General features: G+C 45.1%; 2 protein-coding genes across 2 annotated transcripts; one reads left to right on the plus strand and one right to left on the minus strand.

Annotated features, from left to right (window-relative positions):
* The first annotated feature begins 4,550 nt into the window (after window positions 1-4,550).
* Window positions 4,551-7,321, plus strand: LOC4326983 (polygalacturonase At1g48100). Its single transcript, XM_015766769.3, has 4 exons — window positions 4,551-5,810; window positions 5,902-6,069; window positions 6,216-6,260; window positions 6,362-7,321. Exons 1-4 carry the CDS (start codon window positions 4,587-4,589, stop codon window positions 7,202-7,204), a joined length of 2,280 nt encoding a protein of 759 aa, XP_015622255.1. The 5' UTR covers window positions 4,551-4,586; the 3' UTR covers window positions 7,205-7,321.
* Window positions 7,322-7,555: 234 nt separating this feature from the next.
* LOC4326984 (uncharacterized) lies at window positions 7,556-12,536 on the minus strand. The gene is made up of 6 exons (XM_015766771.3): window positions 12,241-12,536; window positions 10,298-10,679; window positions 9,604-9,800; window positions 9,366-9,507; window positions 8,160-8,319; window positions 7,556-8,086 (listed from the first exon to the last, which is right to left on the minus strand). The coding sequence occupies exons 1-6, from the start codon at window positions 12,321-12,323 to the stop codon at window positions 8,061-8,063; spliced, it is 990 nt and encodes a 329-aa protein (XP_015622257.1). The 5' UTR covers window positions 12,324-12,536; the 3' UTR covers window positions 7,556-8,060.
* Between the last annotated feature and the right edge of the window lie 10,554 nt (window positions 12,537-23,090).

Consider the following 23,090-nt stretch of genomic DNA (forward strand, 5'->3'; position numbering starts at 1 on the left):
ATGAAGCCGACTAGCTCTGTGCTCCTGAATAATGCTAGCTTTCTCTGTACTTTGAGAGGACAAAACCATTTTCAGTTCCGCCGGTAGCACGCAGGATTGCTCATCCGCTGTATTGAGTTAGCTTCTTCAGTTCGTGGCTTCTTGCCCCTGTTTTTCTTTTGTCATACACTGAACTAGCTACATCAAATACTTAACATAAGAGATGTGTACAGGTAGAGCTCTGAAGGTTCTCTACGGACAGAAGGACGTGAGTTCCAAACTTCCAATGTGTTACTACTGAATTTGGTTCTTGACAAACAAAAATGAAAAAAAAAAGAAGAAAAAAACATGGTTCAGAAATGAATATATATGTATGTTATCTCAAAATTGGGTGATCAAACCGATCCGTCCTACAACCGAAAACATGGGACAGAGTGGGTACAGCGTCCTGTTCAGCCTATTCTTAATTTTTCTTTTCACAAACTAATGCCAGCTGTCAGTTGATGTGCCCACCCTGAATTCGTCATCCAAATAAAGTGTAGCAAAACATCTTCAAAAAAAAAAAAAGAAATTCATGTAGGTCGGCTAACTAACGCAGCAAAAGTGATTAGGATTTGATCACGGGCTGTCATAGACAAATGGCTTTGCTTTTAGTTAGTGCAAGGACACCATCTCTGTGTTTGTATAATACGGAGATTCAGAAAGAGATGGGAGTTCGTGTGCAATATTCTCTCTTGTTTGATCAGGGGAGTGTACCCGTCTTCTGTCGCGTCCGGCGGCAGCGGATGGACGGCGAAAGGTAGAGGTGATCACATGCGTGCATTCCATTCGCGGCTGGTAATTTCCTGCCCTGTTCTCTTCTTTTCTCTTGACGTTTTACTGCAAGGCTTTTCCTGCAAACAGAAAGAAGCTCGTTTTTACAGCTGTATGCTTCTCGGAAAATAGGACTTAGCCATATTGGTTTCTTGTGTAGGTTCACTGAATCTTCTGTTCTCCTGCCTGAGCACTTGATTAGTAGTAACAAGGACTTAGCCATAAAATTTCTCTTTCACTAAACTTTTAGAACTGAATGAACCTCGTCGCTTCACCAGTTTTACAATGGTTTTGGGTGATCCGGTCAAGCCATTACCAAATGAACGGAGGAGTTTTACTCGATTTTGGGAGTCGAGATACAAAGTTTACCCGGCTTTAGAATTAGCCGCGAATTTTAAAATGACCACTAAGGGAAATAATTTATGATCCTTGAGAATGTTACTGGAGGTGCCAAGATTTTACACTAAAAATTTTAGTATCTCGAAATACCTAGTACATGGAGTTACGTACCAAATTTTAGACTACAAATTATGGTATCTTATGGTACATTCTTAAGGATAATAAAATTATCCTTAGTGAAAACTGACTTATTTTATTAGTATTGGAGGTACTTGAAGCATGACTCGTATTTACATTATATTAAAAAGTTAATAAGATAAATGACTTTTATGTAAGTGTTTGGTTGAAGTCAAAGATATGGCACTTTTATACTCTTACGATCCATATGTCATACACTCCCTTATTAGCAAAAATTTGTCATAAAGTGTAGCTCTTTTTTTTGGTGCCACGAAAACTATGGCATACCACACTTGTGACATAAGTTTGGAAAGTGAGTTAAGGTTCTGTTCGTTAAGTTTGGAAAATGAGTTAAGTTTGGAAAGTGAGTTAAGTTTGGAACTGAGCCTAAAAACAAGACGGAGTACTCTTTTCAAACGAAGATAAAATTAATGAGCTAAGCATTTAGTACAAGCATACCAGAAGTCCAGAACCGTAGCGCTGTGGGCAAGTAGGTTGGTTAGTTTAGTATTTTGAGACAAATTCCCTGTGGTATTCTCCTACAAGGTACTCGTAGTATTTTGAGGTATGTATATGTCGCACCATCACAAGCTAGCCGATCGATCGTTAATTTGATCTCGTGAAGAACTAGAAGCTTCGTTGTGGATACAAGTGTCGAATTTATTGGCAGCTGTAAACTAATCGCCAACTCGATTAAAACTCTCGATCGATATCCTGGCATTCATCCATTCGTGTTCATGTGACCGATCGATCGAGTCAATGTAAGTCAAATATCGAATTGATCGAGAGCGACAAGATGCCCCCAAGATCTTGTCGCTTATGAACTAGTATTACAGTAGTAAAACACATGTACTATACAGGAGTAATTAACAGTTCATATTGCAATGCTACACGGTGCAGACAATGACAAGCTAAAGTTAACCACAAAGCTAGTTCGAGGCAAAGCGTAGCTACTAGGCTCTAGCAAGGTGCTAATTGTGCATCCTTGGTTCTGCATGCATAAATGGCAGCTCCAACTTGCAGTTTGTAAAGCCGGAAAAGAGCATGCAAGAACGACAACTTGTTTCAGCTAACCCTAAATCTTCCCCTAACTTCTTTCAGCCTTGGGTTTCATTAGCAAATGCAAATCTTTTCCAGGCACGTCGTGCAGAGAGAGAAAGCGCGAGCAGCCACCGGTAACCTCACTGGCAGAGGTTGCCTGTGTATCCCACGCTAATCACTGATAAACCTACCTGTAAGTGTCTCATATTGCAGCAGAAGTAATGGAGAGAATCCCTGTCGACAAGGTAGGTGAGCTGGAGTGGATTCAGCAGTAGAAAACAGCTAAGTACTTAAAGTGCAATGGAGAGAGGCATCTGAAGTCCGTTGTGCTTAGGGACGAGGGTAAGCAGTTTATGCTTTAGTAGCAACCATTTCGCTGGCTATAGTATCCACTGGCTTTCAAGGAATGGAACACATTTACCAAGCACCCTCAATTCACTATTTCGGATAGTATTTACGGTTCTACCTTTACAATTGGATAGAAGCTCATACTCGACTTCAACAACTGGTACTGCTGATGTGTCCAAATCCCATACTCCTACGCCGGGTTGATCTCCTAAATAGAGTTTAGTAAACAAGGGAGCGAAACGACCGATGATGTCCTCTCAGAAAAGAATGTTTCAAGGGATTGATTTCAGCTCCTATTATCTACAGCTTGAAAATACGAGCGAGGGAATTAGAGTTTATCCTTAGGATTCTATTCGAGTAACATCCTGCTTGGGGGTTTAGGCTGTGTTCGGTGGTGGGTGTTGGGAACCCATCACCCACGCACGGAAAAAAGAGCGGTCCATTAACGCGTGATTAATTAAATATTAGCTAATTTTTTTCTAAAAATGGATCAATATGATTTTTTTAAGCAACTTTTATATATAAACTTTTTTTTAAAAAACACATCGTTTAATACTTTGAAAAGAGTGCGCGTGGAAAACGAGAAGAGGGAGTTGGGAACTCCTGCTATCGAACACAGCCTTACTAGGGAACTGCCTTGGGATGAAAGATGGTAGGAGAGAAAAGTTTCCGAATCTTAGGTACAAGTGCTCCACTTCTCAAATATCAAACAAAATAGTTATAGACAGTTTTTAGGGAAAGAAAAAATAACTGATAGGCTGAAACTTCACTACACAAAGGAAATCAGTATATTGTTGTTACATTGTCAAAACCCACACATATATATCAATAGGTATATATTCAACATGGTTTTTCATAAGGCCGATTCTAACAAGAAGAAATTCGGTAACAATTTAATTGAGGAAACAAAATATACATCTAAATTCGAAACCCTGAGCACTGAAAAATGGACAATTGGATGGAAGCGAATACACTCGTATAATCTCCCCCTAACCAAGTTAGACCCAATTCATTTGCTTCATTACGATACTCTTTGATATAATTGTAGTGGCATATATGATAAATCAGTATATGAGAAAATCTATGGGGTTTTCTAGCTAGCACCATAAGGTGATAGACTAACCAGCCCGATTCAAGCCTCACTGCACAAGGTGGTAGGCTAGCATTACAAATTTTGATACGAGAGTCCCTCCATTTATATCCAATGTTTTGTATAATAAACCAATATGGATTTAGCTCTAGAGATTCACCATGGACGAATGCTAGCCACAAGTGTGGTAGCATACAAGTAGTACAAATTCACTGACTGGCTGTTCCTTTGCCTGGATTATATACACCGGTATGGTGCTTACAAAATTGGAGCGGGTGCGTATTGTAATCCAACATGAACTTAGTAATACAATTATATATCCACCATGACAAATGCTAGCCACAAGTATACATACATACTTAGATACACCCATGCCAATTCATTTGCCTTTGATTAATAAAATACTGGTGCTTAGTACTACAAAAATTGTCAGAATTTTAGCGGTCCAGTATGAATTTAGCTTTTGATCATCCTGCATCGCCCAATACTAGCCACAATCATGCACTTGTACTCCCTCCGTCCCTAAATATTTAACGCTGTTGACTTTTTAAAACATATTTGACCGTTCTTCTTATTAAAAAAATTTTTATACATAAAAATATATTTAACAATAAATCAAATAATAGGAAAAAAATTAATAATTACTTAATTTTTTTTAATAAAACGAACAGTTAAACATGTTTAAAAAAGTCAATGGGCATCGAAAATTTAGGTACTGAGGGAGTATATATATAGCATCTCCCGCTCCGTTCAAACTCCAAGCAGCGCTAGCTCCACCCAGCTAGGCCGTACGTCGGCGATGGGGCCAACGGCGAGCGCGGCTGCACGCCGGAGCACGCGGCAACCGTCGACGATGACGACGACAATGTCGCGTCGCACGGCGGCGGCGGTGGCCGTGTCCGTGGTGCTCCTCCTCCTCTCGTCGTGTCTCCCTTGTTGCTCGGAGGCAAGGCTGCACTACCACCGGAGGCAGCACCGGAGGGCGCCGCACCGCGGGCACCACCGCGCGGCGGCGGCGGCGGCGGCGGCGACGAACGGCGGCAGCCACATCTCTCAGCCGCCCGCCGCGCTGCCTCCCGACTTCGACAGCGGGGAATCGCCGGCGGAGACGCCGGGCTTGCCTCCGGCTGGCGTCGAGGACGCTCCGCCGCGGCGATCTCCGCGTGAGAAGCCGTGCCCGACGATGCAGCCTCCCGTCAAGCCGCCGGAGGAGTTGTCGCCGGTGGGCGCGCCGAGGTCGCGCGTTCGGGCCATGCCACCGTCACCCTCGCTGTCGCCGCCGGCCAAGGCGCCGTCACATTCTCACGCTAAGACGCCGTCGATGCCGCCGGCGGAGCGGCCGGCGCTTCCTCCCACCAAGGCGCCGGCGGCGATCTCGCCGGCCACGCCACCTCAACTCTCCCCAGCGAACGCACATTCGACGCACCATCACGCGAAGCCACCGTCATTGCCTCCGGCCGAGCCACCAGTGCCCTCGCCGTCGCCGGAGCATCCACCGCGGCACTCCCCGTCAAAGCCACCGGCGTACGCTCCGGCCAAGCCACCGACAGCACTACGTCCGGCGATCCCTCCGGCCGCAATGCCAAAGCCACCGTCAGTCGCTCCGGTGCAGCCACCGCAGCGGCCGCCTGCCCCGGCAACAAAGCCACCGCCGTCGTTTCCACCGCAGCTCGCCCCGACGATGCCACCACCGGCGCACGCGCCGGCGGAGACACCAGCACCACCAACAACGCCACCGGCGCTGCCACCGGCCACGACGGCGCCATCACCGAAGAACAGCTCATCATCACCACCTCCACCCTGCACCGGCGGCGGCGGCGGCATCAGCAACGTGTTCGACGTGAGGGCGTTCGGCGCGACGGGCAACGGCTCGAGCGCCGACGGCGACACGCGCGCGTTCCGCGCGGCGTGGAAGGCGGCGTGCTCGGCGGAGTCCGCCACCGTGCTCGTGCCGTCCGACGGCGTGTTCACCATCACCTCCACCATCTTCGCCGGGCCATGCAAGCCAGGCCTCACCTTCCAAGTAAAAATATATATAATCACGAACACACGCCTTGTCCCCGATTTCCATCAACTTCCTTCCCCATTGATTAACCCGTGACGTGTCGCGGCAGATCGACGGCGTGCTGATGCCGCCGGACGGGCCGGCGAGCTGGCCGGCGGCGGACGGCCGGCGGCAGTGGATCGTCTTCTACAGGGCCGACGGGATGACGCTGTCCGGCAAGGGCACCATCGAAGGCAACGGCGAGGAGTGGTGGAATCTCCCGTGTAAACCTCACAGGGTACGTAATTAACCAACCTTAATCTCGTGACACGACACGCTTAATTTCATCTTTGTAATTAGCCGACCTTAATCTCGTGACATGAGTGACACGCCTATTTTTTTCTGTCAGAGAGTACACACTGACTGTTTCGTGTCTATGTTCAGGGCCCCAATGGATCGACCCTACCCGGCCCATGTGAGAGCCCTGCAGTAAGTACACTACAAATCGCATTAGCTGCAGTAATTTAATTATTGAGATTGATTAATCGAGTGTTAATCCTAGATAAAGTGAGATATGTTGTACTGTGCAGCTGATCAAGTTCGTGGCGAGCAGCGACGTGAGCGTGCAGGGCCTGAGGATGGAGAACAGCCCGCAGTTCCACCTCAAGTTCGACGGGTGCAGCCGGGTGCTGGTCGACGGCCTCGTCGTCAGCTCGCCGGCGTCGAGCCCGAACACCGACGGCGTCCACGTCGAGAACACGAGCTCCGTCCGGATCCTCAACTCCAGGATCAGCAACGGCGACGACTGCGTCAGCATCGGCGGCGGCTGCTCGGGGGTGCGCGTCGAGAACGTCACGTGCGTGCACGGCCACGGCATCAGCATCGGCGGCCTGGGCGCGCGCGGCGCGCGGGCGTGCGTGTCGAACGTGACCGTGCGCGGCGCGCGCGTCGTCGACTCCGACAACGGCGTGCGGATCAAGACGTGGCAGGGCGGCGCCGGGTCGGTGTCGGGGGTGGTGTTCGACGCCGTCCAGATGGTGAACGTCAGGGGCTGCATCGTCATCGACCAGTACTACTGCGATGCGCACGGCGGCGCCGGCGCCGGCTGCGCCAACCAGACCGCCGCCGTGCGCGTCGACGGCGTCGCGTACAGGGGGATCCGCGGCACGTACAACCCGCGCGGCGGCGGCGGCGCGCCGGTGCGCTTCGCGTGCAGCGACACCGTCGCCTGCACGGGCATCACCATGACCGACGTCGAGCTGCTGCCGGCCGGCGGCGGCGACGAAGGCGGCGGTGCCAGCGCCGGCGCGAAGCTGGCCGACCCGTACTGCTGGAACGCGTACGGGGTGATGGAGACGCTGACGCAGCCGCCGGTGCACTGCCTGCAGGAAGGTCGCCCAGAGTCGCTGCAAGATCAGCTCGCAAGCTGCTGAGCAGTAGCAGACATGACATGCCTCTTCTTTTGACAATAGATTTCTTCTCCGCGATTCATGCTAATCTATAGATTTTCTTTCTCAACGATTAACTATAACTAACTTTTGAGTCATCCAGACTCCAGAGTTCCAAACGATGAACAAATGAATTGACGAAAACCTCTTGAAACCTGACTTGGGAATGACCTTTACAGATTGCGAATTGCAAACATGAGAGCACCGTAGAGTGAAAACATTGAAAAAATATCTGAACAGGCTAATAGCCAAACAGCTAGATATAATCATATGAAGAACTACATTACCAAAAGCTTGTCGATCTTATATCATACTATAAAGCAAGTGGTCTAAGTATATCATATTAAGCGAGTACATTTTCCATTAAATTGGTTTGGCTACATCATCCATCTCAAGACCGTGGCTAGCTAGAATCTGCTAAAAATGATAACAAATTAAACCAAGCGAGATACCGTGGGAATTTGTTGCCTCATGGAAAGAGATACAAAAGCTCATTGCCAAAATTTTTAGGGTTTTATGAGCCGCGTACATGTTGCCCCCAGTAGCCAGGGCAAGCCTCAGGCTATTACATCCTGGATGAAGCACCTTCAGAAGAACTTCATACAGAACCCTAGTAAATATTTACAGTGTATAGGAGGAACTTGTTAAGCTACTAACTTGCTAATACTTCCCCTGTAGTTATAAAACAGTTTCCATCACTAAAACTTCTTGATTGGATTTTGTTACTTTCCAAATCCCTTTCTTGAGAAGAACTCACTAGATAGCCGTCAGCCCATCACAGATAAGGATTGTGGGTCTTCAAGATTACACCATCTATTTGGAACAGAAGCCAAAAGGCTCATCACTCCGGCTTGACGGAGAGCCTCTCTGCAGGTGCAAATTGGGAGGAGTTAATTAACCTGGCAGACCAAAGGGGGGAATGGATTTGAACTGTGCTTACTTATTAGCTCGTAAGTTACAATCATGGATGTACCCCACAGGGACATGTTGAGAAACCGCGGTCCAAACCCCCTGTAGAAACCTCTCCAGCCATCTTCCTCTAGCAGCACCCTGGTGGTTTTCATGACAGATGGCCTGCCCCTACCATAGTTATCCATCACCTGAAATAACGCATGTTAGAACAAGCAGATGGAACTCTGGCAAGTATATTGTAGTAATTTGTATGGCTACTATGCCCTTTGATATGGTAATAGATAGCATCATTGCAAAGACAATTCAGAGAAGGATCTTGTCATAACAACAGCACGTTAATACAAATCACACAATCATGTTGAGAATGTTAATATCAGCCAGTGTCACAGGTACATAGTCAGCTACAAGCAAATTTCAGTCCCAGCTTTGAAAGGGCATTTGGATGTTGATGAAAGTTGCCGTAAAATCTGCTAGGTGAGACTTCTAGCAACATTTCAGGCAGACTATATCACAACAATAATATAAACAACCCAACCGAAAGACAACCTACATACCTCAGAATCATGTCATTAGTACTGACATCAGCCACTATGATGGACAAAAACAGAACATGTTGCAGTGATAGCCTTGAAATGAAATTCAGAATATGAATACACATGAAAGTGGTTGGAAAACAGAACAGCCAAATGACTTGTGACATGGAGAACCATAAAAAGATCATATGTGTATTACTCATGTCAGAGCTAAACAAACGACCTATAACTTATTTGAAGAGAACTTTTGTACTTCTCCCTATAACATTGTGGTAATGGTTGCTATCAGTGATGAAGTACATGAACCTTGTTACACAGTATGTTGCAAAAAGGCCAATGACTTCTCATATTATCCTGGACCGCAAAGCATAATTTGTCCTTCACCGCCTAAACATATCTAACAGTAAGGCTGCTAGCATAAGTATGTCTCTTTGGGTTTGTCAACTAGAAGCTCTGAGGAAAGTGCAGCCAGAGGAATTCCTGTGACTTCTCTAACACTGCAAAGGTGAGTTTGATTTCCAACCCAGAGTACTATCATGAAGATGTTGACCGTGGCATAAAGTCTACCATTATTGTTTCACAGTTCCACCAGAAAGATCAATGCAGTTATACAGGTAACAAAATAAATGTTCACTAAAAAATATATCTACAAATAATCAAAGATAAAACAGCCATGTGTTCAGAAAAATATATATAGTTACCTGAAGTCGTGTCTTAATGGTATCGATTGGTGTCGTGATTATTGATGAGCAAGCACCAGCTATTGTTCCAGCAGTTGCTTGAACGACAACTAGTTCTGATTGAGATGGTTTCTTTTGTGAATCAATTCCATAACCCAAGCTCCTATGTTGATGATGAGAATATTGAATAAGAAAGGAACTACAAATTTAAACCTTTGAACCAAAATGAACAACAAATTTTGGATAAAAACTAACACACCTCCATATGGCATGTTGAGCACCACCATATGAACTCCACCAAAGGGCAGAGGCTGGAGATTGAGTCAACATGGTGATTCCAAAACCGCGGTAAAGGCCCCGGAGCCCCTCAGTCCTGACAACCTTGCTTATCACATCAAATGGGCCTCTGTATGTGGCCATCCCTGGTAGTCCTTGAGCCATGAGCCTTTGGCAAATCTACAGAACACAAAGATGCCGTGTAAACTATCTAATAATATAGATGTCCTCAACTAGTTAGTAAAATCCTACTGTTTGAACTTGTTGAGATGTGAGAGCAACTATGAAATAGTAGATTCAGATTATTATGAAAGCAATTAGCCCTTGTCAGGTGAAGAAATAGAGATTTAAGAGCTTACAAAAAGGAATTATGTGATAACAGGAAATGGTCAGAAGGAAAGTGGAGTGAATAAAACTTAAGTAGTCAAAGAAGGAATCTCAAGAGTCACTAGGCTTTAAATCAATAGGCAACATGTATATGCATGCACTACAAAATTCACCAGCCAAAAGGCAAGTTTTCATCAAAGTTTTGGTTGATATGTTTACAAGTTTGGTGAACCAAAATCATCATTGTAAAGCAGATCCTTTAACAGTGACAGTAGATTATTGAACATCAAAGTATTACGGGCAAACGGAGAAGTTATGAACATGGCACAAGAGTGGAAATGAATGCTCACCACATCTAATGGCACAAAATATGCGCTTGAGAATATACTTGACACTAGACCTGCTATACCATTAGCTACAGCAATCCTTGATGCCTCTGACATATCAAAATGTTCAGAGTATTTGAATGCCATTTCTTTGGACACCTCTAATGAAGTCAGAGCAAAGACCCGGCCAGGCAGTGCTCCAACTGCTGAGGTGCCAAAGCCTCTGAAAGCACCAGGGATGCCATCACTTCTCAATATCCTTCTGAAAACAGAAAAGCCAGACATGTGTGAAAGCCCTCCTTCTGCAACCTGCATTCTGGTCTTCACAACGGCCGTAGGGTGCAGAACACCTTGCTGAGCAGTAAATAGGATAGCTCCAATGACATGGAACCTGGTCTTGTCCAACCTAATTGTGATGCAAAATAAGCAAAATGAAATTCTTTCAGTCACAGAAATATGCTGATACAAATTGGCGCTTCATATGATTTGATATAGATACTTGCATGGATTGTCACCGCAAGTGGTAATCTTTTCTATATAACATCCACTGTTATAAGCATCATAAAGAGGAATTGACACACTAGCCAGAACTCCTGTCCATTATATTAATGGTCGGAACAATGTGAAATTCAATTGAGACTTGAGACACTAGAACTGAAACATAACATGAATCTTGGTTATGGTTTATGTATTAGAAGCTTAGTTAGCAGCATGTTATGCCAAATGTCAATCGGTGAGCCAACCCCCACCCCTGCAACGCCCAAAACATGGTGTAACATTATAACAAAATGAATAGCTACACATCCCAAAAGCTACAGCAATAGGTACTGAAGTGCTTAGGAAAACATGCTTGATATATGAGTTGCAGACATGAGTCGATGATAAAACATGTTGTGTCAAATACATACATTGAGTCAAACTTTGAATACTTTGAGCACCAATGTCTCCTTAAATATTTAGATCAAATATATAAAAATCATACAAGTAAATTTGTCTCAAAAGTACTTTCACAATATTGTAATATATTGGAGTTGCAAATAAATTACTATCTATGGTCCATTTTATTTGTCGTTTCAGACAAATCTTTTGGCTTGTTTTCTTTGTAGTTTGGTTGTCCTAAGCGTCAATTAAATTTAGGGCCAATTTGTTTGGTACCATCACAGAAATCGCAAAGTTGCAAAATACTATTTGTGTGTGTCATTGACATGTGGTTTCCAAGCCCCACATCTCACATACAATGGTATTTTGCAGCTCTCATATCTTTGCGTTGGTATTGTCCAAATTATCCCGTAAATTTGTGTGTCGGAGTCCACATAATGCCTAAACGGCATGTTATCGTGACCGGAGAAGTAGTAGTTCTACTCCTCCTCCATACAAACAACACCTCGCTCATATATTATCAACAGAAAAGCAAAACGTCTTCTTTTCTACCTCTGCACACTTTCAGCTTGAGGGATTCTACCAAGCATTATTGAGTAAGAATTCCATCTCAACTTGTGAAACAGACTATTCCCATTCAGAAAGGTGCAACTGAAAGCTTGCGGAAGCCATACCTAAGTTGGCCTTGCCATAACCAAACAGCAAAGCGCCTAACTTCTGTTCACCATCCAAACCGACAGCGACAATGGCGTGATCCTCGTGAGTGCTCCCACAAGTCCACAAAAAAAGGTTAAAGAAAAAAAAAACACCTAACCGTGGCTAATGTGCAAGTGACTCGACTTCCTACCACCACAAAATTCCCCTTTCTCATCCCCAATCCCAAATCGCGAACTAAACCCAGGCAGATTTGATGGTGAACGGCCAAGATCACTATATGAAGAAGCTAATACTACTGTTCTGCAAAGGCGGAGTAATTATCATCGCGCTAAGCCGCAGCCATCCCTCCTCGCATGACTCAAAAAAAAAAAACAAAGAAAGAAAGAACATTTTTATTCCGAAGTGAAAGAAATCAAAAGGGGGCGCTTTACCTCTGCCAGTTGATGTTGGCCTCCGCGAGCGCGAGCCCGGCCGTGGACGCCTCCGACGTCTCCGCCGCCGCAGCAGCAGCCATCACCCAAAGATCCCGGAAAAGAAAAACAAGAACCCCACAAGCAAACAGCTCGAGCTGGCGAACCCGCTCAAGAAACCCTCCAACCCGCTCGACGCCCTGCCTGCTAGCCCGCTAGGTCGGCTTCCTCCTCCCTCTCCTCTTGCCGCGCGGTTGGTGCGATTTATGCGATGCGAATATGCGCGCGGAAGAGGGAGGAGGAGGTGGCGGCGGCGCAGGAGGGAGAAGAGGAGAGGAGGAGGAGAGCGGCGGAAATTTGATGGCGAGAAAATAATAAAAATAAAAAATGATAAAAATAATCGAGAGCGTTGCCTAGTCATCTAGGGGTTGGGAAGTTTCCAGCGTGGTCGTGGTCGGGGTCGGCGCGGCCCCCGCGCTTGCCTACCTCCCACGACTCGGGGGTGTTTAGATGGGAGTAAAACTTTTTAGCCCATGTCACATCGGATGTTTAGACGCTAATTTAGAATATTAAATATAGACTAATAAAAATACTAATTTCATAAATGAGAGCTAATCCGCGATACGATTTTTTAAAGCCTAATTAATCCATAATTATCAAAAGTTTACTGTAGCATCATATTGTCAAAATCATGGCGTAATTAGACTCAAAAGATTCGTCTCGCGAATTAATCCAAGCTTATGGAATGTGTTTTGTAATTAGTATATGTTTAATTCTCTAAATTAGTGTCCAAACATCCGATATGACAGGGACTTGAATAAGTCTCTGAAAACCAAACAGCCCCTCAGTGACTGACCTGTGGGGCCAGACTGGGTGTGGGGCCCGTGAGTCGGTGGCGGCGGGGGAGGGCTAGTGGTGGGCGTTTTTCCTCCGATTTCCTGCGCTCGCGGAGGTCGAGTCATCGTGGGGACGCGGCCGCGCGGAGGAGGAGGTGCTGCCAGCGAGGCATCGAGGATGCCACGTGGTGGTCGGGGATTGAGCCTCGCTGTCTCGTTCCGCCTCGTGGGGTCAACAGTAAGGCCGGGGTGTTGCCGTCGACTCGCTCGTTCGTTGGTCAAGAAAAGATTCGACCGCGCTTTCGACGATTTCGTCTTGTGTTCCGTTTATTTCGACGATTTTTTTTCACGTGTTCCAAAACGGAAGATGCAGAAATTCAACACTGTAGAATTTTAAGGTGAATGAGCTTTATATCTTTTGTAATTTAAAATAAGGTCAAAATGGTACTTCACTGTAACTCATTTCTAAATTATAGCCCTCGCACTAGATATAACTACTTTTAGGCTGTGTGCCTATGATCTTATGTAAGGGTGAAAAACGGAGCAATGAATTAGTGTGTGATTAATTAATTATTAGCTTAAAAAAATTAAAAATAGATTAATATAATTTTTTAAAGCAACTTTTAGCACTCAGTTACTTGTTTGGATTCTTCTCTACTCCTTTTTTTTTCATTTTTTTTTGTAAAGATGGCTTGAAGGGTCTTTTTTTTTCTCTTCATTACATGTATTTATTTTATCTTTACCTCCTCCCTCATCCCCACCATATCGTCTTCTTGTTGTGCATTTCTCTTTCAATTGATCCAAGGTTCTTATTGTTGATAACAAAGACATGACAAGATTTATCTAGTATGAGCCTTTTTTTTCTTCTCCTCCCTCCTTGCCATCGATTCCTCGTATGACATCTTGTCATAAAAAGGATAAATCTTATATGTGGAATATGTTTTTTATAAATTTGTTCTTTGCACGGATGATATCTAGACCTGGGATTTCTTGTTGATGCATGGTTGAAATTTAGAGATTGGTGATTTTCCCTCAGAATTGTAAAATCTCCGCACCAAGAGAGGCGTTAGAGTTGCTTTCAGTTAATATAGGGGAAAAGTTCACAAATTACTTATCCAAATCATTCTTGTCGAGTTTAATGGGTCAATTTTCCATAGCATAGTAATGGAACCATATCCGCATATCACACATGGCTCAAAAGTCAAAAGGCGACTAAACAGCACCCACACCTTTGAGGGTGTTCGTTGTTACAACCCTTCAATCTCATCCTTGTTTTGTTCACTGCCACCACCCTTCGATCCTCTACTTTGCTCTTTAGAGTTCTCATTGGTGGCAAGGAGAAAGGGGGAAGGCCATCTCTTGTTTTGGTCTAGTAGGTTTATAGAGTTTGTTCCAAATAAAGTCTTTAGATAGGGTTAGAACTATTGGGATCCAGGGTTTATCTCGCGTAGTATTTATGGAGCTATATGTTTATATGTTTGGAGGTTTTGGTTAGAGTGCTTTTGTTCTTTCTTTGTCTTTTCTCCATGGCTATTTCATATGCAACACCCTTAACGAAGATATAAGATGACTTATCTACTCGATCATTGATGAACCAGACAATTGCCACATCTTTTGGGTCCATATCACCAACTTATTCAGTGATACCGTGTTGGTCATCTACTTTTGAGCATTATAAAGTTGGTAAGTGTCACGCTATACTTGTTTACTCGCATTTCTTGTCGTATTTCAAGTTGGTATCTTTTTTAACAAAAAGGGTTATAATTTCTTGCCTTTTCTAATATAACTTTTACTTGTATCTTTTTGCACTTAGCCTTATATTATTTTGCACTTACACCATAATACACTTATAGTTACACTGTAAATATATCTGTAGTTTTAGCTATTAATTAGTGTAAGTTTCTTCTGAGGTTTGATATTTGTTAAAATTATTATGTTTACTTCAGATTATGAATTTGTGTTGTTAAATGATGGTAAAAGATGTGTGAAGTAAACCCTTCAAAATGTGTGTCGTTTGGAGTCTTGAGTTTTTCCCCAATCCTCTTCCATCTATTCATTTTTCTTCATAATTTGATTTTTTTTCTTCAACCGTCATATTGTTCGACTATAGGCTATGTATTTGAAAGTTGATACATGTTTAGTTTTGATTCAACTGGATGGCTTTGTTCTAACATACATGTGACCTGAGTTCTAATGCTTGGCTCTCGAGTATCTTCTGGGGACGACTGATGTGCATGCATGGGCCCGCAAAGGAAATGGCGCACCCTTCGGTCCAAAGTGCGTGCATGCCAAATGCTAACCTCTCTAAGCAAATTGATCGACGCTAATCATGGTTTTTTAAATCAAAATAAAAAATAAATAGTTAAGTTGAAAGTTTTAAATTTGTAGTTGAAAAATTCATATGTTGATTTTTTTAAAAAAAAATTAAGTTGAAATTATTTACTTGAAAATTCAAATTTCGAGTTGAAAGTTTTTAAAATTTGACTTGAAAATTCAAGTTTCGAGTTGAAAGTTTTCAAATTTTGAGTTGAAAGTTTAGAAATTAGGGTTGCAAGTTTCAAAATTCGAGTTGAAAGGTTTGAATTTTGAGTTGGAAGTTTTCAAGTATGACTTAAAAATTTTTAAATTTGATTTGAAAGTTTTGAATTTTGAGTTGAAAGTTTGAGTAGAAGGTTCACTAGGAACATTCAAAACCGAATAATTTAAACACACTATTGAAAATATACTTTAATATTGGAAGTTAGCAATGCCTCATCCAAAACTCATGGAGGCCCACATAATCAAGAGAAGAAAAACCAAAATGCACCCGAGAGAATGTAGAGCGGCAAGTTGGAGATGCAGACACGCGCACCTCAGTGGGCCTATGCGTGTGCCAGCTGCGTGTATTCGTGTATTAGGGATTGCAACATTTTTTCCCTGTCAAGTTTTGATTTGTTTTTGGGTTGGAAAGTGTATGAGCTAAGTTTGATTTGTTTGATGTGAGCCTATGAGGTGAATCATGATATTTGAACTTTATCGAGCCTACACTAGAGTTTGGGTGTTTAATGGGCTTGAGATTAGGACATGCTGATCTGATTGTATGTTCAGTTTTTTTTTTCTACTGGTATTTGATTTTGTGCATATCAATCAAATCAGTTTGATCTTATCTTGCAGTTGAAAAATCTGATAAATCTAGAACCACTTTTTCTATCAAATTATATATAGACGACCCCTTTCTCCTATGATTTTTACTCACATCTTCTTGCCATATATCAAAATCTATACCTACTTAAAAAATTCGTAAGGCTTCCGGTAGATGATTTTTGTCCGTCTTGGTCCATCATCCGCATCACGTGTACCTCCTCTCCGCTTCATATGTCAATGCGCGTCCCCTCTGAAGATCCCACAACCAATCCAAATCATCACAAATCTAACCCAAAAACTAAATCCCAATCCCATCAGAATCATCACAAAATCAATCCAAAATAAATCTAGGACAGGAGACGATCCAACTGGAAATAAAAAAATCACATCACATAAAAGATGAGAGGAGAGGGAGGGGTGAGAGGGAGTCTGCCGCCGCTCCTCGCCACCTCGCTGTTGTGGAGGTCCCGAGCTCGGGGGGGTCAGATCCCGAGCCGCCACGCCATCGGGAAGCCGCCGCACCGAGGAGCCACAGCGCCAGGGAGCCACCGAGCAGCTGCAGCGCCATGAGCCGTCGACTCGCTCCTACGCCGCGCTGCACTGGGGAGATGCCGAGAGGGACAGAGAGGAGGAAGACGGCGACAACGAGGCAGATGTGGCACACCTGCGTGGAGTGGGCTAGTGGCGGGAGGCGGATGCGGCAGGGGTAGGGGTGTGGTGGTGAGGAGGTGGGCATGTGGCAGTGCTGGGGTGAGTAGGAGTAGGGCGGCAGTGTGGAGGAGGAGGAGGAGGAGGCACCGAGGAAGGAGGAGGGGGCAATAGTGTGGGAATAAGGATGGATGGGAGCAAGAGTGAGGATAAGGTTGGTTGGGTTGGTGTCACGCACAGAAATTCCCGAATAGAATTTCAAGCAGAATGTGCATTAAAATCCCCGTCCAGGACCAGCCGGGGTACACAAACGACAATGTTGACATTCAGATCCACGTCTTACAAACATCATAAAAGTCTTACATAAATGCAGCGGAAGAAAAGAAAGACAACAGGAGCTAAGCCTTGACTAGAACTGCAGCGGGAACACCACTCCACAGGCATCCTCGACGGCACGGACGAAGCCTACTCCTCAGAGACACCTCCATCCGACACATACTCGTGCTCTGAGGTTGGGAAAAATAGAGCAAGACTGAGTACTACCCACTGTACTCAGCAAGTCATACCGGAATAGAGGCATGATGCAGGGAATCATCAAAGAAGAGCTAGAGTGGTTCATTTGCATAAAGCGAGCATTTATAAACAGAAGTTGAAAGATTAAACAGTTCTAATAATTAATTAATATTAACTATCCACTGTCCAACGCTATCCCACGTTGCAACAGGCCCAACCATCCACCTAAACTATCCAAATTCAAAAGATTACACTAGGGTGAGACTAATCACGGTGAATCTGGTTGACCGCCCATAACCGCGGGCACGGCTATTCGAATAGTTTTACTCTGATCAGAGGTGTACAACTGTACCCACAAGACACAGCCCCACGACACGTTTCCGTGCGCCGACATGCCACCACGACATACCGGAAAGAGGCCGTGACAGGACCCTTCGCATAACCCCCTCTAACCAAGCACACCACACCTCAGGTTTCACCCCCACTCCTCGCAAGGCAGCGGGCAGTCCCCTCTCGTGCCTAGGTGAATCCAGAAGCCGCATAGGCCGTCGCAGGGCCCATCCAAACTCCATCACGCCCACCCTTGCCTGGATGCGTCGACTAGAGGAAAGCTACACTACAAGCCCAGCCGTTGCCCACGCTGGCTTGTGGTAAGTACGATAAGTTCTTCCAGGGCATCCCGCGAACCGGTCCTTAACTGCCATGGGTGCGACCAGCAAAACCATGCACCCACAGCCCACCATGTGATTTATTTTAATTAACCAACACCAAAGCGGTGGCACTAATCCAATAAAACCATTAGAACCAACAGTCTAAACATTAATAGGATCTTCCCCATTGTGAACTAGTTGAACTAAGCATGGCTAAGCAATCCCTAGTCCAAACTCTAATCATGTTATAACCCCAAGCTGACAAAGAGACATGGTTCAGCAATAGCATGGCTATGACAATAGGTAAACATCCCATAGTAACATTATAAAACAATGCAATATTTGAAAGAAAACAATAGAGCATTTGCAATATAGGATCAACATGTTCAAGTGACAAGCATGACTTGCCTTGCTCTGCTGCTGGAGGAACCTCGGCGACTATTTCGAAGTACACCGGAGCGTCGGAGGAACCGGAATCTAGCGACATACAAGGCAAACATTGCAAACAGGCTATAAGACTACTGAAACAGGGAACAAAACCATTTTTAATGGATTCTACATATTTTTCTTGATTTACTGAGACTTGAATGGGCTTAAACGGAGCTCGGATGAATTAGTTATGAATTTTAAAAGATTCACTGTGTTTATTACTATAAAAGAAAAACCTTAAATCATTTATTGCGCAATAATCCCCAGGGCTGACGTCAGCACGGAGGGGGGTGCGGCGCCGGCAAGCGGGGCCCACTGGTCAGCGGCTCAGGGGGGGGCGGTTCACCGTGGACCAGGACCACGCAGGTGGTCCACCGCCGGTCCACGGGACCGACGGCCCAGATCGCCCTCGGGGCCGATCGGACGGGCGGCGATAGAGGCGGCCGGCCAGGGCTAGCGGCGACGGCACGCGCGCGCGAACGCGTTGCCGGCGACGGCATCCGGCGGCGGAGGCGACGGCGCAAAAGCGACGCGAAAGCGGCGGCAGCGGACGGCGGCAACGACCAAAGGCGACGGCGAGCGCGGGCGGCGGCGACGCACGGGGAATCGGGGAAGGAAAGGAAAGGGGAGGGAGTCCTCACCGGAGGGGACGGCGGTGACCGGCGACGAGGAGCGACGGAGGGAGGTCGACACGCGGCGGACGGCGACCGGGACGACCTAAAGAACGAAAAGAAAGAGATTAGAGAGGAAGAGAGGGGCCATAGGAGACGGGAATGCCGGCCGAAGGCGGCGGACATGGCGACCCTCACCGTCGCACGATGGGAATGGCGCTCCGGCGGCGAACCTCGACGAAGGAGGGGTGGACGGGGTGGATCTCGGCCACGCGAACCCGACGGCGGCGACGGCGCGGTGCGGTGGCGAGCCTAGCTGCGGCTAGCGGCGGCCGGAGGCGACGGAAACGGCGGCGGCGGACGGTTGCACGGCGCGGGAGCGATGGGGAGCACGAGGGAGTTCGGCGAAATGGGGAAAAAACGAGAGGGGGCGACGGCAGAGCTTAAATAGGGAGAGAGGGGGCCGGACGTGGCCGGGAGAGGCGGGATTTCGCCGGCCAACGTGGGGGAAGTGGGGGAGGAGAGAGAGGCGGGATTCGAAAATCGAATCCCGGCCATCTCGGGCGCGGGCGCGAGCGGGAGAGAGAGGGGAGTGGGCGCGGGGAACGCGGCGCACGCGCGGGCGTGGTCGACGTGGCCCGGAGGAGGCGGAGGCGTGGGCGCGGCGGCGGTTGCGGGCGCGGCGGCGCCGGCTGGAGGAAGGGGACGGGTCCGACAGGTGGGGCCCACCTGTCGGCGTCCCGGGGAGAGAGGGAGGGGCGGCTTGGGCCGGCCCACGAGGGAAAAGGAAAAAGAAAAAAAAGAAAAAGGAAGAAAGGAATTTCCAGGGATTTAAATATTGCTTATGCTCAATTTTAATTGGTTAAAATTATTTCGAGAGCTCTGAGAATTCCACTAAAAATCCTGTTAGTGAATTTCGACATGTAGAACTCAAGAAAAATTCCACATGCCAATTCCGATTATTATTTGCATTGATTTAAAAGGGTTTACTCTTGCTTTGCACCGGTATTTTCTTAGGGTCTCTTATAAATTAAATTTTAGGCTTGGGAGGAGAACTTCGGGGTGTGACAGTCGGTCGGCTTTGGTCAGTTTTTTTTTACTGGAACCGACAACAATAGATTAGGGCAAGGCAAGGCTGGTTGGATCGGTCGGCTCCGATAGTTTTTTTTTTAAATAATAGACACCTATAAGATTAGTATAGGTGCCATCGTGCTGGTTCTTAAAAACCAGGATCTATAAATATATTATATGTGTAAGTTCTTTAAAAAACAACATAAATACTATAAATATATAATATTTTAGTTTTCATGCTTTTCCATGCCATGACGGTGAGAAACAGATAATTGGTGTCGGTTTTGAATAAGTCGGTACCTATGACCCTATTGGGGTTTTATAGTAGTGTAAGGCTGAGTTCTTATCTCTACTTTCCCAACTCACATCTTTCTTTTTCGCACGCACGCTTTTCAAACTACTAAACGGTGTGTTTTTTTAAAAAAAAATCTATATGAAAGTTACTTTAAAAAATCATATTAATCTATTTTTTTTAATTTATTTTAGCTAGTACTTAATTAATCATGCACTAAACGCTGATTTATTTTGTGTGCCCAACCCTTGCTCCCGAACACACCCCAAGTGTGCAACCAACATCACCGCCTCACCGGCCCGTGCTGTGCTGCCGCGGCAGAGCGTCCCCGAGCGCCCGCTACACGATTTAGCATGATAGATTAGTCTGTGTTTAGTTCACACTGAAGTTTAGAAGTTTGGTTGAAATTGGTACGATGTGATAGAAAAGTTGTGTGTGTATGAAAGGTTTGATGTGATGGAAAGTTGGAAGTTTGGAAAAAAAACTTTGGAACTAAGGTTGTGTTTAGATCCAAACTTCCAACTTTTTCTATCACATCAACCTGTCATACACACACAACTTTTCAATCACATCGTACCAATTTCAATCTAAACTTTCAACTTTAGAATGAACTAAACACAGCCTAAACAGGGCATAAGGAATTTCCCGTTGCAAAGCGTAGATATTTCTACTGGTAATAAGAAAACATTCCAATGTTCGTGGGTAACCGAGGATCATTAAAGTTCAGTCTCGTACAAAGCATTCCAGACATACATGGCGCTCTACTTTCCAAATCCCAGAGGAACAATACTGGGCCAGGTCGATAAGTTCACTTTATGTCCCTCATCTTAATCTCGAGTTTGAATCACATCCCTAAACCGCAAAACCGGGTAAAACGCATCCCTCATCTTTTAAAACCGTTGCAAATGTAGTCCTAAGACAATATTAAAGACATTTTTGGGTGATGTGGTGCTGACGTGGCATAATAAGCAAAAATAAAAATAAAAAATCACATGAGACCCACCTGTAAGTGAGGCATCGATATTCTCTCTTTCTTATCCCCATCTCTCACCCCGTCGGGTTGGATCTTTCTGCTCCACTGCTCCTTGTTCTTACATGTGGGGTGAGGGAGGGGGATACGTGTCGAAACATGGATTCGGCAATAATAAAACGGGGTAGCGCACGAGACCTAAAAGTGGATGGATGTGGAGACAAAGGATTTAGACAGGTTCAGGCCCTCTCAATGAGAGGTAATACCCTACTCCTGTTTGGGGATTTGAATCCGCCGAGTATGTATTGATCTGACGATCAGGTTGTCTCATGCCCCCTAGAGGGCCTCCTGCCCACCTTATATAGGGTGGGGGGCAGGATTACAAGATAGAAACTTTAACCAATACGGTATCGGTTTCCTAAATCAGGACTTTAGGCCGTTCCGTAATATACAAGGAAACGTAACACCCAAGTCATGATCTGTTACATATTACATAGATATAAGTTATCCCCTATAACTAGTCGGATAACCATGCCGTATGGGTATGGGGTACCCATAATATCCACAGTAGCCCCTGAGACCTTCGCAGTCGAAAAGATAATCTTCTCTCGAACCAGATTACTCCAAAGCCGAGTGCTTCAATCATCTTTGTCATGGTCTCCCGAGTACTTTTACCAAATCTGAAGACTGTGGAGGGCTGAAAAATAAAGTCAGGTGCACCGACTAGATGCACCTAATAGGTGTAGCCCCCGACAATGTGGTTAATTGAACAAACCAAGCATATAGTCAAGGAATAAATAATCCAACCAACCGAGTGGTTTTGATAATCGTAATCAACCAAGTGACTTGATATCAATATATAGCATATGCGGTGTGAATCCTCCAAATAACATGATCCGAGTGATATACCAACTGCTTTGTAAAATATGATGAGTGATATAGCAAAATAGCTATAAAGAAGCTTGTATATTGTGAATAAAGAAATTTCCAAAGTATTGGGCATACGCCATGCGCACACTGCTTTAACAGATGTGTTTAAGTCCCTAGAAGACACATGGTTTCACCACACCTGGAAATATATGGCATATGTGGTGTAAAATCCGAGTAAATAAACTCATAAAGGATTTACCAACCGCCTAGAAAAAGACCACAATATATAATCAGCCTAAGCCATAATATTGGTCAATAAAAATGCACACTTACGTGGCGAAAAGCAATGATATTGTATCCAATCAATTGCTTAAAAACTCAAACAGCACCTTGAATTATATATAAAAAAGTCAGCGGGACAGCTATATAAAGCTTTACTGTTTGACACCTTTTAAGATGCATTGTATCAACTCCTAAAAAGTTAAGTAACTGCGGTATAAAAGGATTTTAAGGTATTGGGCACTTGATCACGCGCACTTTGGCCTAAGCAAAAAGTGCCTAAGTCCCTAAAAGAACGTGACAGGCCACACCTGAAAATATGGGCTGCAGACATATTAGGCCTAGGCCAAAACATATGCCTTCGACACCCTTTAAAGGATGACGCATATAACATGCTCCCGAGTAATAAATCTTCCGGGTAATATAGACCAAGCGTAGCTCATATGAATAGCTTCTGATCTGAGTGGTTATCCCTTATGGGATACTCCAAAATAGATGTAACAATTGAATCCCGACTGGCGCAAGTATTCAGTTGATAACCCTTACGGGGAATAATAAATAGTCCAGTCTTTGAGCATA

The sequence above is a fragment of the Oryza sativa genome, chromosome 1, assembly GCF_034140825.1.
Source record: "Oryza sativa Japonica Group chromosome 1, ASM3414082v1".
Lineage (NCBI taxonomy): Eukaryota > Viridiplantae > Streptophyta > Magnoliopsida > Poales > Poaceae > Oryza > Oryza sativa.

What these genes read in the sequence shown, in the direction of transcription:
- LOC4326983 (XM_015766769.3), top strand. Translation starts at nt 4,587, where the DNA reads ATGGGGCCAACGGCGAGCGCGGCTGCACGCCGGAGCACGCGGCAACCG. An exon ending in AGCCAGGCCTCACCTTCCAA is followed by an intron (nt 5,811 to 5,901) that starts GTAAAAATATAT and finishes GTGTCGCGGCAG; the next exon opens with ATCGACGGCGTGCTGATGCC. An exon ending in TCCCGTGTAAACCTCACAGG is followed by an intron (nt 6,070 to 6,215) that starts GTACGTAATTAA and finishes GTCTATGTTCAG; the next exon opens with GGCCCCAATGGATCGACCCT.
- LOC4326984 (XM_015766771.3), bottom strand. Translation starts at nt 12,323, where the DNA reads ATGGCTGCTGCTGCGGCGGCGGAGACGTCGGAGGCGTCCACGGCCGGG. An exon ending in GCCAACATCAACTGGCAGAG is followed by an intron (nt 10,680 to 12,240) that starts GTAAAGCGCCCC and finishes CATCACAATTAG; the next exon opens with GTTGGACAAGACCAGGTTCC. An exon ending in ATTTTGTGCCATTAGATGTG is followed by an intron (nt 9,801 to 10,297) that starts GTGAGCATTCAT and finishes TGTGTTCTGTAG; the next exon opens with ATTTGCCAAAGGCTCATGGC.